At 35.6% G+C, this 14,348-nt stretch overlaps 1 protein-coding gene across 2 annotated transcripts in view; it reads left to right on the top strand.

The window, feature by feature from the left end:
• TRAPPC12 (trafficking protein particle complex subunit 12) overlaps positions 1 to 14,348 on the top strand; it is a 51,008-nt gene that overhangs the window by 17,096 nt on the left and 19,564 nt on the right. For both annotated transcript variants that reach the window (XM_041420820.1, XM_041420811.1), the window contains exons 6-7: positions 7,273 to 7,385; positions 13,939 to 14,011. In XM_041420820.1, the coding sequence (XP_041276754.1) occupies positions 7,273 to 7,385; positions 13,939 to 14,011 (186 nt within the window). The remainder of the gene's footprint in view (positions 1 to 7,272; positions 7,386 to 13,938; positions 14,012 to 14,348) is intronic.

Raw genomic sequence — 14,348 nt, 5'->3', positions numbered from 1 at the left:
GTTTCTTTCCCTTTACCCTTTTCATTTTCTTTCTGATGATGCAGCATCATCTGTATTCCTCTAAATGAAATCAGTCTTTTATTCTCTGGTCGGAAGGGCCTAAATTAGGAACATGGCATTAAATATCTAGTTGTATGTATTCCAGAAACTTACTTCATAGTGTATTCCCTCCCTTGAGCTGTGGTTTCAATACCAACACAAGTTTTTAAAAGTGTGGCAGTGTTGTGACTAGAGATAGACTAGTGTGTCGTGCAATAGCATGGCACTTCTGGGTGGATAGTGATTGTTTAAAAAAATAAAATAAATTTTATATATATATATATATATTTTCTTCTATATCTACAAAATAGTGTGAGTCTAGATATCACAACTGCTTTGGCATTTTTCACTATTGATACTTTTATGACATCAGTAATATCCACTGGTATTTAGAATTTTTATCAGAAATATATGAAAAAATTGATAGAAAAAGTTTGTGTGTGGTTTCATTTTTAATGTGTCCTTAGTTATTCAAGCCATGGTCTTAATTTGTTTCTTTTATTCAGTTTTGAAATTCCAGTCGTTCTAAAGGAATCATATCATACATGGTCTAGAGCTGTCACACCAACCCATGTTGTTAACAAGTTTTCAGCTGATGTCTAAGGTGAACTGTAATAATTGTTCCTTCATTTTGTAAGCTTATAAAATAGCGAAAGTTGTGTTTCCTGGGTTTTATACGGCAAGTAGGGGAAGTTCAAAACTTACAGCAGTGAGAAACTGCTGTGGGAAACTTGTTTTATGTCTGTTGATACAGAAATACTCTGTTAGCTGTGAAAACACTTATCCAAAGTATTTCTCTAATGCCCACAAAAAACATTTTACAGGTGTCTGGACTGTGTGTAGTGCAGAGGACTAAGTAGAGTTGCAAGGTCTGCCTGCAAGCTTGGTCCTGTTTCTGAATGTCAGCCTATGCCATAAGTAAGCACAGACTTGGATTGGGGAAATTATCTCCTTTATGTGATGCCTCTACAGTGGCATTTGGCCATTTTGAGTTTACTGTCTTCCTTTTTCTCTTCTACTTGTCCATGCCAGTAGGAGGCAGGCTGGCTGAAGCTTCCTTTTTTTTAATTTATGGGGTATGATGATGCTATAAATCATCCTTATTTTCACCTTCCTCAGATTTGGTTAGTGGGATGACTGTGGCAGAATGCAATGTGGTGTGGGGGAAAAAGATTAATAATAATAAAAGGATTAATAATAAAAGATTGTGGTAGGTAGGTAAACAAAAGGAAATAATTCAAAAACAATGATAAGAGAAGAAATGCACAGGCTAAAGAAATTATGTCTTAGAGGGTGCTCCTCTTGGTTAATAAATTCTGTAGGAAAGCAGAAAAAAAATACTCCACTGTATTGTTACATGTGGTACTGGTTTTTTCCTCATGTGTTACCACAAATACTGCCTTAAGTTAACACTCCCATGTCAGGCTGATTGAGTCTTGGCAGTTGTTCAGGAGAGTTCTTCATTCAAGCTCATGTTGGCAGTAAAAAACATATTAAAATCTCTAGTGGAACTGGTTACCTATTATTTTGTTTTCATGATTGTGTATCTCTCCACTACCTCTTTAAATTCACTGGTTTGTTGATTCAGAGCTACTGTCTACCTGTAAAATCAGCTAATACAGCTTGAATAAATACCACTCAAATATTGTGGTTCAGGTTAATTGTTCAGGCTACTCAGAATAGAATAGAATTTTTTCTGAAATAATACAGTTAAATTGTAAAGTACGTGCAAGCATGTAATTTCAGATAAAATTTTCAAAACATTTTCTTTAAATAGTTACAAGCATTTAGTCTCCTATCTCATCTTCAGTCTCTCTGGATTGAAGGTAATAAACAAAAACTTGGAAATTAGTGTGTTGAACTGGGATTTTTAAGTGTACTTTTAATTTCTAGTCAGTGAAGCTAGGATTTGAAGTTCACTACATTATCCCTCTTAAAAATCCTATAAATTATACAAATACACTGTTGGTAGAAGTATGTTTGTGCTTACAAGGGCAAGCATATACATCTCTCTGTGTGTATATATATGTGTAAAGCAGAATATTTTTCAGAAACTCAATCCAGTTAAGGAATTAATGTTTCTTTTGTTTTGGTTTGGGGTTTTTTACTGTTATAAAATTCCACTTTATCCTTTCAGTAATTGATAATCTCCTCTTCTGTTGCTTTTGGGCATTTAAGATTTGTTAAACAAGCTGTAGAACGCAGATCAGAAAGCATTTCTGGTTGCTGGTTTGCAACAAGAAAATTCAAGGATAAAATAGCTGGTCATTGACATACTCTTCTCTGCTCCAAAAGGGCTGTAGATCAGGGCTGCACTTCGAATTTGATTGACATGAGGTGATGTGTATGTTTTGACAGTTATGAAAATGTGCAGCTGTTCATAAAGAAATAGAAATTGAAATCTGTGGTCTTAGAAAATTCTACCTGATCTTGCTTTTTATTCCATCTGTTCCCATGCTTTCAGTGTATCCATTTTCCTTTCAGCAGACCTTTTTTTATTTTTGACTTTTGTATGATGATAATACATTATATATATTATATATATACACACACACATACGAATGAGATTAATTCATGTGAAAGTGACAATCAAGCATCACATTCTTTGAAAAAAAATCTCTAGTGTATTTTAAAGTAATTGCTAAGAAAATTGTCTTAAAATTAAGCCATTTTCCATTATGCATTTTTTATATATTATTACAAAACCTCTAAAGAGGATCAACAGAGGTCAACTGTAAAACATCAAGCTAGAACAAGTCCTGCTTAACTTAAAAATAAAATTTCAATATATAGCAGTAATTGTAGGGTATTTCCTTCTGTGGAAATTATACCTTAAGCTTAGCTGGCATAGTTTTACTGTGTGAGGATATTACTGTAGAAATTGGAAGTATGAAGCAGAGAGCAAAATCCATTATTCCATGCTCTTAACTAAGTATTTTAATTGCAGGATATGCTAGTTGTTTTAAATACTTTCTTGATATGTTGCCCTGTTCAATGCAGTACTGAGTGAATTATAATAGAGTATATGGATTTGGTTCCAAGTAGTTTTGCAAAAGACAGTCTGGGATAAATTCAGTGTTTATATAAAATTTTCTTGTCCCTAGTGGGATGCCACAGGAATAGATATGTATGCCTGCTCATAATGGAAACCTGTTACAAAGAAATATGTCTTTCCCTGCATGCTTTATGTGGCCTAAAAGTGAGTAGGTGAAACTTTTCAGACAAGATGATGTAATCCTTAGTCTAACAAGCACATGTATTATTTCTCTTACAGCTGAGTGTTAGTGCAGTCAATTGTACTTTTTTCCCCAATATAAGTGTGTTCATTGAAGGAAGTATAGTTTTTATCCCCCCTGCTAATCTTTTTTTCATTAAATTTTCTGCTCCAAACTCTACAACCTGCCTTTCAGACCTTCCTAATACTATTTTTATTGACCTGTTCAAGTCATCAGCAGACATCATTTACTTCTTCCCAATTTTCATGTTAAACCAGATAATGTAAAATGAAAATCACAGTGTTTTCTGAAAATCTCTTTTGCCTTTTTTAAGTCTCACCTCTTGTGAGTCCTAATACAGCTCTTAATCAGTTACAGAATTACATTACTGCCATGTATTTCTTTTTGAGAAATGTATGTAAATTGTATTAGCACCTTATATAAGTAGCACTCATTGAAAACTTTATCAAATCTTAAGTAAATTTATGGCATTTTTTTAACTAGAAAATCAGTCTGTTACTGTAGGAACTGAATTAGATAAATTTCCCATACCTCATATTATTTAACTAAAAAGAAGTTTACTTATCAACAGGAACATATCTGGGAAAATGCACTTCACCAAAAATCTCAAGGGTTTATAAGGTGTATATTTAAGGTCTTTATTTGGATTGAGTGGCTTGAATAAGTGCTGCAGGTTTTTTATGAGCAATTTGCTCATCTGATTTGACCTGAAATTACACAATATTGTTTACATGGACAGGTAAGAAAGCCTTATCAGTGGTAAAAAGTCGTTTCTTTTCTCCTTTCCCCAGCTGTCACATTTGTATGAGAGCATGTGTACAGTTTTGTCCTTCTCCAAAAAAAAAAAAAATATCCTGCTATTCAGAAGGATTATAAGGACTCTGAGGAAGAGGGCAGAAGGAGCTAGTGTTTCTGATATTTTAAATAAAGTTAGTATCTTACTTAATAAGCAATAGGTAACACACATTGATTGGATTGATTTGCTGAATGTTTACAGTACAATTCCTTCTGTTTATGTCATGAGTTTCAAAAAGAAAGAAAAGAAACAGATGCTGGAGTTTTGGATGCTCCTGTGAGAAATTGTAATACAAATTCTGGTTTGAAAATTCTTTACAGTAACTAACCTTACACCCCGAGCCAGCTTTCTTCTGGTTTTGTTTGAGAGATCTCTCATCACACTTGATGTTCTACTGAGGATCTCACTAGAATGTTTTTTGGTCACAAGCTATGAAGGAAATACTAAGCGGTTGAGAAATAATACATCCATACAGTACATTTTGAAGTAATGAAGTTCTGAATGCCTGTTACAACTGAGGATTTAGTTGTAATAGGAAATAAATCAGATTCTTATGGAGTCTAAGTTGACCTGGAGTCGCATTCATCATTCTGACATCTTCTGACACCACTTCTGATAATATACATTGGTCATGGGTTATTCTTTCCATTCACAGAGATTGTAGTAGAGTGGTTTCATTCAGCAGTACATAAGATCAATGCTTTTCAAAATACAGAATTTCAAAAAACTGTATCACCAAACATTATGTAAAAATTTTATTAAAAATTGCTAATGTGAGATGTTTCATATGTGCTCCATTAAATACCTGTTTGTATATTGACTAATTCAAAGAAAACTAATTTAAGTTTTTTGTATGAGTGTTTATTGAATTGACCTTTTGTTGCATTTTACAAGAGGGTGTAAACATAAAAACTTGTTCAGAATTGACAGTGTTGCAACATAGTCAGTAACCAAATGTTGCTAAACCTTTAGTTTTTTTCAGTTTTTTACAAAATTTTCTCCCCCTTTTTTTATCTTTGCCTCAGAAATCCCATTGAGTGTGGCAGAAGGTGCGTCATCAGTAAATTAAGACTACCTTTTCCAAAAGAGCAGTATCAAACTAGCTGGTTTTAGACGCTGGTTTTAGGCACTGCTTTTTCTAACAGGATTACTGTTAAATTTTGGAGTTATTAGAACTTGGTCATTGGAGAGGTGGTAGAGATAGAACCAGCTGGAGTTCAGATTTGCTTCCATAGGTTTGCAGTGCAGTTTGTAACATGTCTGCAAAGCAATTTTTCTCTGGTATTTTGGCACAGAATTTACTCTTAAATTATTTTCAACTTTCTTTTTGTTATTGTTCACTGCCTACACTGACTGTATCTTCTGTCATGCTAGACACTATTCAGAATACATACATAAAATATTTCACATCTTTTGTGACTAGTTGAATCAACTTCTACATGTCTCTTAATAGAATTTCAAAGGTGTTTTTTTTTTGCTTAATGTGTTTTTCACATATGATGATGCATGGAACTCGTGTGCATCCGTTACAGGAACACAGCAGTCAGGGAAGCCATCGGGAATAGTTAGCATCAGCAAAAGAGAATTTATGTAGACATAAGTGGCTTACTCTGAAGGTCATAATTAGTGAGTCTTGTGATTAAAATTTTGTCAACCTTTAAAAAAGTCTAGAGGCAGTGACTCATTTTGTATAGCATTTACCTCTTTGACATACAAGCCTGTTAAGAACAGGTGCAAAAATCTATTTACAAAGCTCCTGAGTCCTCTTTTTGAGAAAAGATGAGGCAAGAGGTAACTTGAGAGAGAAATCCCCTTAGAATATGTGTATAGCAAATGTACATATTAAAATATTAGAAATGTGGTGATGCCTTGAAATTACTACCTGAAACAGGCTAGACAAAATTAAGAGAATAAAAGGGGCTGTTTATTGAAGGGCTTTAATAGGTACACCTTGTGCAGTCAAAAGTCTCCAGAAGGCTACACCCAAGACGGACAATGGTCATGAGTTTTTCACACAGTTAAAAGTTTGGTCCATTTACATATCAGGGGTTCATTCTCCAATTACATTTTCAGGTAATGAAGTTTGTTACTCCAAGTTTGTTCCCCCCCCAGTTCACTTGTCAGTTGTTTACATCTCTTGGGACCCGAGACAATAAGGTATCCTTGAGTTTCAGGCCTAGAGAGGAATTGTTTTCTCTGAATAAAATGGGAGAACTGTAGCTGACAGGCTATGGAGTTCTAGAGTTACACACTAAAACAGTACAGGATCTGAAAAATAAAAATGCTAAACCCTAAGGCATCAGTGGCATAGTGTTTTGCAAGGCAAAGATCCCCATTATGCCAGCTCTGATTTGGTTTCACTAGTGGTGTTTAGTTTTTGTTAAGTATTATTATCTGGATTATGCAGTTATCTGAAAGCAAGATGTTGCACGCATTAGGGTTCAGGTAAACTCCTGAAACTGCCTGTGAAGTCAGCCAGGATGCCCACAGACATGGACAATGAGGTCTTTGGCACTACTACTACTACTACTATTAATAGTAATTATTTTTATAATAATTGAATACTAACAACAATAATAACAATAAAAACAACAGTAGTGGTAGGAATAAACTAGTATGAATTTCTTTTTCTCCTCAGATATTGCTTAAATTTCCTATTCTTTGATGCTTTAAATGAACTAGAAGTTAGACAAAAATATACCAAGAGGTTTTGCATGCCCCGGTTATATCTCTTTCACAGGCATACTTTGAAGGCCAGTAATTTAATCTTATTTCTTGTATATTGGTTGTAAAATATACATAATTATTAAATGCTAGTAGTAATGTAGCTGCAACTAAAGTAAACTTCATTTTTCTACTCCTTCATTTTAATTAGTTTGAAGAAATTTTAAATGAAACATTGTACTTCCCAGTACAACTTGGTTTTGAAAATTTGAGTTAGGTGCACCTTCTTCCTGCCTTCTTGATTATGGTTTACTTGCATTTGCCTGTTTAAAATGTTTTAAACATGTCACATGATATAGCTGAAAAGAAGTTCCGTATTTTCTCATCTTTCACATTTTTCATCAGTAGAAGGAAAAGATATGAAGGCAAAATGGAGTTTGTGATGTGGCACTAGTGAGACATACCTTCTTTAACATAGGCAAATCACAAACTGATCATTGTAGCAAACACACTTAACAAAATTAATTGTGTGTCTAGGTTCCATGGTTCCTTTCTCCATGCGGATTTTGCATGCTGAACTTCCTCAGTACCTGGGAAATCCTCAGGAATCACTTGACAGACTGCATAGTATGAAGATGATCTGCGCCAAGGTAACAGCATCTCTAGGCACTAACATTTTGTAATGTTTAAGAAATAAATTTTACTGTCCTTATAAGGAACATTGTTTCAATTATGACATTTTTTACGCCATCTTGATGCAAGTAAGAAGCTTGCTATTAAAAGTAATGAAGTGCCTCTTGCATTTTAAGAGAGATCCTCCTCTTCTCTGTGGTAGCTCTGGCTCAATTGAGTAGAGCAGAGGACAACTTTCGTGCTTTTGCCAGACAAGATGTAGAGCACAGTAAGCAGATGTGTTTAAGGGCAAGTAGGAGAAATTTCTTTCCTTCACTCAGCTGTGTTCAGCTTGCTGAAAACAGTTGTTGATGACCTTGATCCTTCAGAAATAGTCCAAATAACTGGTTTTAGAAACAACAGGCATTTAGGAATATAAATACAACCTGCTGAGTTTGGTTGGGGTTTTTGTTTTGTTTTGTCAAATGCTATAATAAAAAATTATGGCCTAAATTATAACATGGGATTTGTCAGTGCTGAAATTGGAGTCATGGTGTTATGAGCACTAACTTTATCCACTAAAACCGGCAACCTTGAACCACAAATACTTGTCCTTAAATGGGTTTTTTCACAGAAATCTTTCCCAAGTAGTCTAATGCACCAGTGACTATGAATTTTACAATGTGGTAAACTGTAGAAGAAATGCAACATTATTGCTTTAGCTATGACACTTGAAAGTTCAAAACTGTACGTAAGATAAACACGTGTGATTACTTTTCATTTTCAGTATTCCTTGCAAGTTTCCTGTATTTACTCCATAAAATACCTTAGATAAGGGAAGTGGAGGGATTTGATAATTGCCAATTGTGTAGCTGTAATGGTATTAAGTGTATGAAATCAACTTTCTTCTAACAGTAACATGTAGGAGAACCAAATGTTTACTGTAAAAAGCCCAGTTCTTTTTATTATGAGAGGAAAAATTGCATGGTTTAGGTAATAAGAGGTGACAGTGGCATTTTTTTGTAAAGTTGGAAAGAATTGATTTGGAAACTGTTGAGAAATATATCTAATTTGCCCAAGAAGTGGTACTTCTTAGCACTTGAAGACTGCTGTTACCTCTCATCTAATATGACTGGCTGGCTATTCTCTCCAGCCCTCTTCTTCATAAACAGTCCTCAGTTTGAAGTAATTTTGTTCTTCTAGGAAATGCCATGCACTTCTATTGCAGGATTTCATGGTGCTTGTACTAACATTCGCCTGCCCCAGTCTGCAGCAGATCAGCTGTTTCACATCTTGGGTTTATGCAGTGTGCTATCAAATGCTATTCTGTCTGCCTTCAGTCATGAAGATGCCACTAGGTTCCAAAACTAAACTGATTTCTAAGTTCCTGGATCTTGTAACAAAGAGAGAAAACTGAATGTGAACAAGGGAGTGACTGCTGAGCAGGGCATCCATCAGCTGTCTGGCAGACTAGATTGAAGTGGCCATACCTCAGTTGCAGTGTGATCAGCCATGATTCTCTTGCAGGTTAAATATTGCTGGTCAGTAGAGGAATGAAATAAAAGGAAATTAACTCTGTCTTCCCCCCCACCTCCCCCCCACTCCTTGACAAGACCTTCAAGTTATCTACAGCCTTGAGGTGGCTCTGCCTCTGATGTTTCTCTACAAGTGCATATCCTTAGAGCATACCCACTGTACCAAGAAAGCTTTTAAACTACAATACAACATTTGTTTGAACATGAACTAGGCTAATTATTTGTTTAAATAAGGGAAACTGATTGTGGTGGTGAAGATGAAATAGAAATAAAGGAGAGTTAAAAATTAATATATACATATTTCTCTGCCCACTAAGTTCTTGAAGATCATGTCTCTTTACTCGTGTTCTCAGTCCACCTAGTGACCTGTCACTGCAAATTCTGTGTTATCCCTTATACCTTTGGAGAAAGCTGCTTTAAAGCCGGCTCTACATCTTCCACAAGCTCTTCTGAGGAATCTCTTGTTCTCTCTGCTTGGTGTTGATTCAGAGATTGTCACCTCTTTGCCTCTGCCTTCCTGTGTCTGAGTTTGCAAGGTTTCTCCTGTGTTAGTACGTCCAATTGCAGCAAGAAAGACAACAATATCCCTTTGGTCCTGACAGCTTCCTCTGAGGCAGGATAACCAGGACAAGCTATTGTCTGTGCTGATGGATGCTTCTTTTTAAAGTACAGTAGACAGATAACTACTAACAAATAAAACATTCTTCTTGGAAATACTTCTGATCAGTTACTCTAGATACCTTATTCCAGATTACTTCATTTGTTTGCAATCATTTACATACCCTAGTTTTTGGAGCAATTCAAGAACTGTAGAAAGAAGAGTGTGAAAAAGGACAGCTTGTAAAGATAACTGTGTTTTTAAAAGACAGTTGTAATTTGGTGGTAATTTAACCATTTGAAGTCAGGGGTGGCTGATAAGAAACATTGTTTATATATGTTCTGGTTTTTGTGTAGAATGCTGTTTGTCTAACAATCTTGATCTCAACTGGAATGTTCAAGAATATGTTCTAATACTTACAAAAACCCATGGAATAACCAAGAAAATAACATAAAGGATGTACACTCATTAGTCTTAATATTTGTATGTAACACTTGGGAACCATTTGGGTTATAACAGAATTAATTGGGGAGCTTTCAACCAAAAGCCTCTAGTGTTTTACCTCCCTCTTTTAAAAAGTGGAAAAATAATCTTTGGTCATCCGTATTTACAGAAGGGCATACGAATCATCATTATGTAAATGAGATGATCTTGGAGTCATAAAAGCTAGAAGAAAGAAAAGACCTATTAGCTCACCTAGTCTGTCTCTCTGCAATGCAAAGTTGTTTTGTAGTTTTTAATGAGCCAGCCTATGGTGCTGAGGCCACATCCCCTGGGAGGTTATCCCAGGCTAATGGTAGTGCATTCTGATCATAAGAAAATTTTTCTTTTATTTCATTTCTCTTTCTTAATGAAAGGGTGAGGTTTTTTTCCTATCCAATACTTGCTTTTAATCTGCTAAATTCTTTATTGCTTTTTGTTGTATAGATTCTACAGACACCTGTCAACTTTAGATTAACCATTCAATTTAAAGATGGAACTGTATCTTTTTTTTGGTTACTTGGTCTTTACAGCCTCCATCTACTTATGTATCTCTAGTACCTGAAGCAGGATTGGAGGTTGGGTGCAAAAATGTTATTTTAATTTTTCCTGAATATATGTTTCCATATATATTTTTTCCTGCAATAATGTTTTTACCTTTTTCAGTATTCCTGCAAGTGTCTAATCAAGATTGGGTTAGATATTTTGCATCTTCTTCTAAATGAACAACATTTGGGAAAGAAATTATCTGTAGTGCCAAATGGGTGTTACAGGTTGGGAGAGGAGTCCAGTGAAATTGTTGCAGTCTCTGTGTTATAGCTGATCTTCCCAGTGTGAACTGTGTCAGTGAGTTGTTGCACCTCTAAGTCCACCTTGAAATAAATGGTCTTTGAATAGCCAGGCAATAAGAATAACAATAGTAACTTAAATCACAAAAGGATTTTTTATTTTCAAGTCTTCATTTAAAAACAGAAGCATCATCACTTTAGCGCTAATAATGCTGAAGACATGCTAAAAATGCTTAGCTGGAGACCAAAATGTGAAAAGGACAACTGTCAGGCTAAATGTAAACTCCTCTTGTCTGTAAGTACCCATGCTTCCCTGGATGCTTGAAGGTGAGCTCCTGGAAATTTACACATTGCATAGTACATTTCACTTTTAAACCCTAATCCCTCAACTGCCAGAGCCATACTGGGCTCTTCTACCAGGTGAGTGGAGCAGTGGCAAGTGGGTTAACACTCTTGCTTCCTAAAAAGGCCTCTGCAAGTGTTACCTCGGCCAAACTTGTCAGAAATACTTTGAGCGATTTGCCCATCAGCCACAACTTCTGTAGTTCCACCACTCTCCTTCATGAGTAGTTATGTTTCTCCCTGGCCCTTTCATACACACTCTTCCATATCTCCTGGCCTTCTGTTTTACTCCCAAATTGGTGAACTTTTCAGTCTCTTTGAACTTTTCAGTCTCTTTGAACTTCTTAGTCTCTTAAGTTTGATTACTATAAGCTTCTAGTGGCTAAGGTGGAATAAGTTTTCTGGTTTTCATACGTTACTTCAGCCTAGAGAGTATTTGTCTTGATACCTTGTTTGTTAAGTTCATAGAAACTGTGATGATCCTGTACCAGTCTGAGTACCCAAAAAGCCACAGTTCCAGAAGCACCAAAAAAGGCTGAGTGGTGGTATGCATATATTAGCAATTCTGGCATACAGACAATAATAGGTAGGGAACGAAACAGAAGATTCAGTGAAGTAATACTAGCCAGTGAAACTAATTAGTGTGCATAACAATAAGGGTTCAAAACAAGAAAAAGCACAGGTCATATGTAAAACTGATGAATTAAATGGTAGAAGTCTTCAATTATATTTTTCTTCATAGTAAGAACATGGGTAATTAGAGCTATGTCATGTGATATTGCTAGAATAAACAGTTTGCCACCTAAATATTTCATATTGATTAAATGCAATAATTTACACTGAGAAGGTGTCAGAATCATAAATGTTACTATTAAACAATTGTTGGAAAATGGGGAAATACCCAAATATTGGAAAACTGCAGGTGATGTTTTTGTACTTAGGGGCAAAGTAGAGATAAACCTAGGGAATAAAACAATTAGCCTCAAATTATTGCCAAGCTCTGTTTTAATGATGTTGAGCTTGAGGTCACAGCTAGATATCCCCAAGTAATGTCTCAGAATGGTTAATGTAATACTCTAATTGTATGCTAATAAGTAATTCTTCCTTTTTTGATTGTGTTAGTGAGAATGTTTTCAGAGAAATCCATTGTCTTTTTAAATAAGACAGCATGTTGCCTTAATGAAGGCCCCTCATTGTGTTTATATCATTTAAAGAGTAGGAACTTTGGGCCTTACTGAACCTGAGAGGAAATCACTAGATATTTTATAGGGGAAGAGAAAGATCGGGGTTTTTAGACCACAGAAAGTAGATTATAAAGTGGTTTGGATTTGGGGGAGACAAGAATATGGGGTTTTTCTGACAAGGTGTCTTATTACACACTGGGCATTTAACACTGAAAAGTGGCACTTTGGTTTCTAAGTGATTTCTAGGTGGCTGCACCGCTTTTGAAAGCGGGACTGAGAGTCAGTCTTGCAGGCATGCCACTGCCAGCTTGTAAATTGCCACCTGTCAGCTAAGCTGCAGTATCTACTGGTGTATGCTCATAGCCTCTCAAAATCTGAGGTAAGGCAGCTCAGTCTAGCCCTCTGACCAAAGTTTACTGTAAACATATTACCTTGTATTCGACATGGCCTAACAATTGTTACCAGGAAAATTAGCCTGGCTCAGCTGGCAGGTGGTAAATGTTCTACATTCATTGTATGTCTCTCCTTGCTATTAAGTTCTTTGTAGCTGAATTTGTGAATTTAACTTCAAAACTTCACTCTAGTCTGTGAAAAGGGCTTGGTATCTCATAGGGCAATTTCTTCTAGCTTAATATGTCTAAAATTGGACTTTCTGGAGGTACAGATTATCTTGATTGGCTCTAGAAAACACCAACACATTTTCCAAGGCCAGATTAATTTACCAGTCTTCTTTTTTGAGGACTTCCTGTGTTGATTTGAAGTGTACTTTGTTGGCTTGGGAAAACACAGTTACTTCTTATACTGCCAGAAACTGAAAGCTCTTCATTTGGAAGTGTGCTCAGTCCCTAGAAGAGGCAGTGCCTTGGATTTCCTTCGTTGGGTAACCACAGTGGCTGGTTGAACAGCAAGTGGCCCTAATAGTTTTTTGAAGGAAATCTCAGGCATTATTCTACAACCAAAGTTATGCGTCTGTAACAAGAAAAATGGGGTCATCTGTGGGAATTGGAAAATGAATTTGGAGAAAGTTTACTTTTCTTTCAAATGGAGCTTTTCATGCATACTTTAAAAGTGCTTCAGACACAAGCTTCATTAAGTATACATTTCCATTCTTCCAATAAAACAAATGTTTCATTCACTCAACAAGTCACATGATTTAAAATCTACAATAAATTTAAAAAATCAATAATCCCCAGAGTTTGAGAAGGAAATTGTAGTAACACCGAAGAGGAATACTTCATTAAAGACAAAAACATGAAACTAAAGAAACTAAAACCCATACTTAGGGTGAAGAAGTCAGGAGGCTATGGCCTTCTCTGAAAAAAATCAGTTTTGACTTTCATAGTGGTCATTTCATTTAATGTTCATTCTCTCGTGGAGCATATTTCCTGTTTTACTTAACAAAATGTGTATGACCCCAGAGTGTGCTGACATTTAATGTTCTGTAAGTATCATAATTTGAACTCTAACATCCTTCTACAGTACAATGGCTTTTTTACTTTGTGCAATTGATCTAGCTATGGTAATAACCAGTAATTTTGGACTGTACCTAGGTGAAGCATTCCTGCATGAATTGGTTTACACAGAGACTGTCCATTGTAGATCATTTGCATTAAATATATAGTGCTGTTTAAACTCATGTTGCTACTTTAAATAAATTACTACAGATACTAGAAAATTTGGAACAAGGCTTAGCTGAAGATGGAAGTATGACTAACATTACACAGGAGAACAGACAAGGTAGGTATTAAACATTTTTTTCACAGACAGTGTGTTTTTATTGCTTGCCTAAGTGTGCCAGAAGTTTTCACAAGACTGCTCCAGACTGGTTAAAACTGCAGTTTTCTAATCTTATAGCCTGCTCAGCCCCTGAAATTATATACTTTGTACTACTTTTTGCTGAAATTAATTTCACAGTTTTGCCCTTGATCAAACTTGTGCAATAAATCAATTCTTTTTCTTACTTAGGAGAAACAACATGGCTGTTATCCTTAAGTGATGAATATATAAGTGTGTTGCTGTTGCAGCTATGTAGGTGTTTCATCTTAAGCCTTGGCTGACTGACTCCTCTCAAACC

The sequence above is a fragment of the Onychostruthus taczanowskii genome, unplaced genomic scaffold (assembly GCF_017590055.1).
Source record: "Onychostruthus taczanowskii isolate IOZ18803 unplaced genomic scaffold, ASM1759005v1 scaffold11, whole genome shotgun sequence".
In the NCBI taxonomy this organism is placed as follows: Eukaryota; Metazoa; Chordata; class Aves; order Passeriformes; family Passeridae; genus Onychostruthus; species Onychostruthus taczanowskii.
This window is presented reverse-complemented; position numbering and strand designations above follow the sequence as displayed.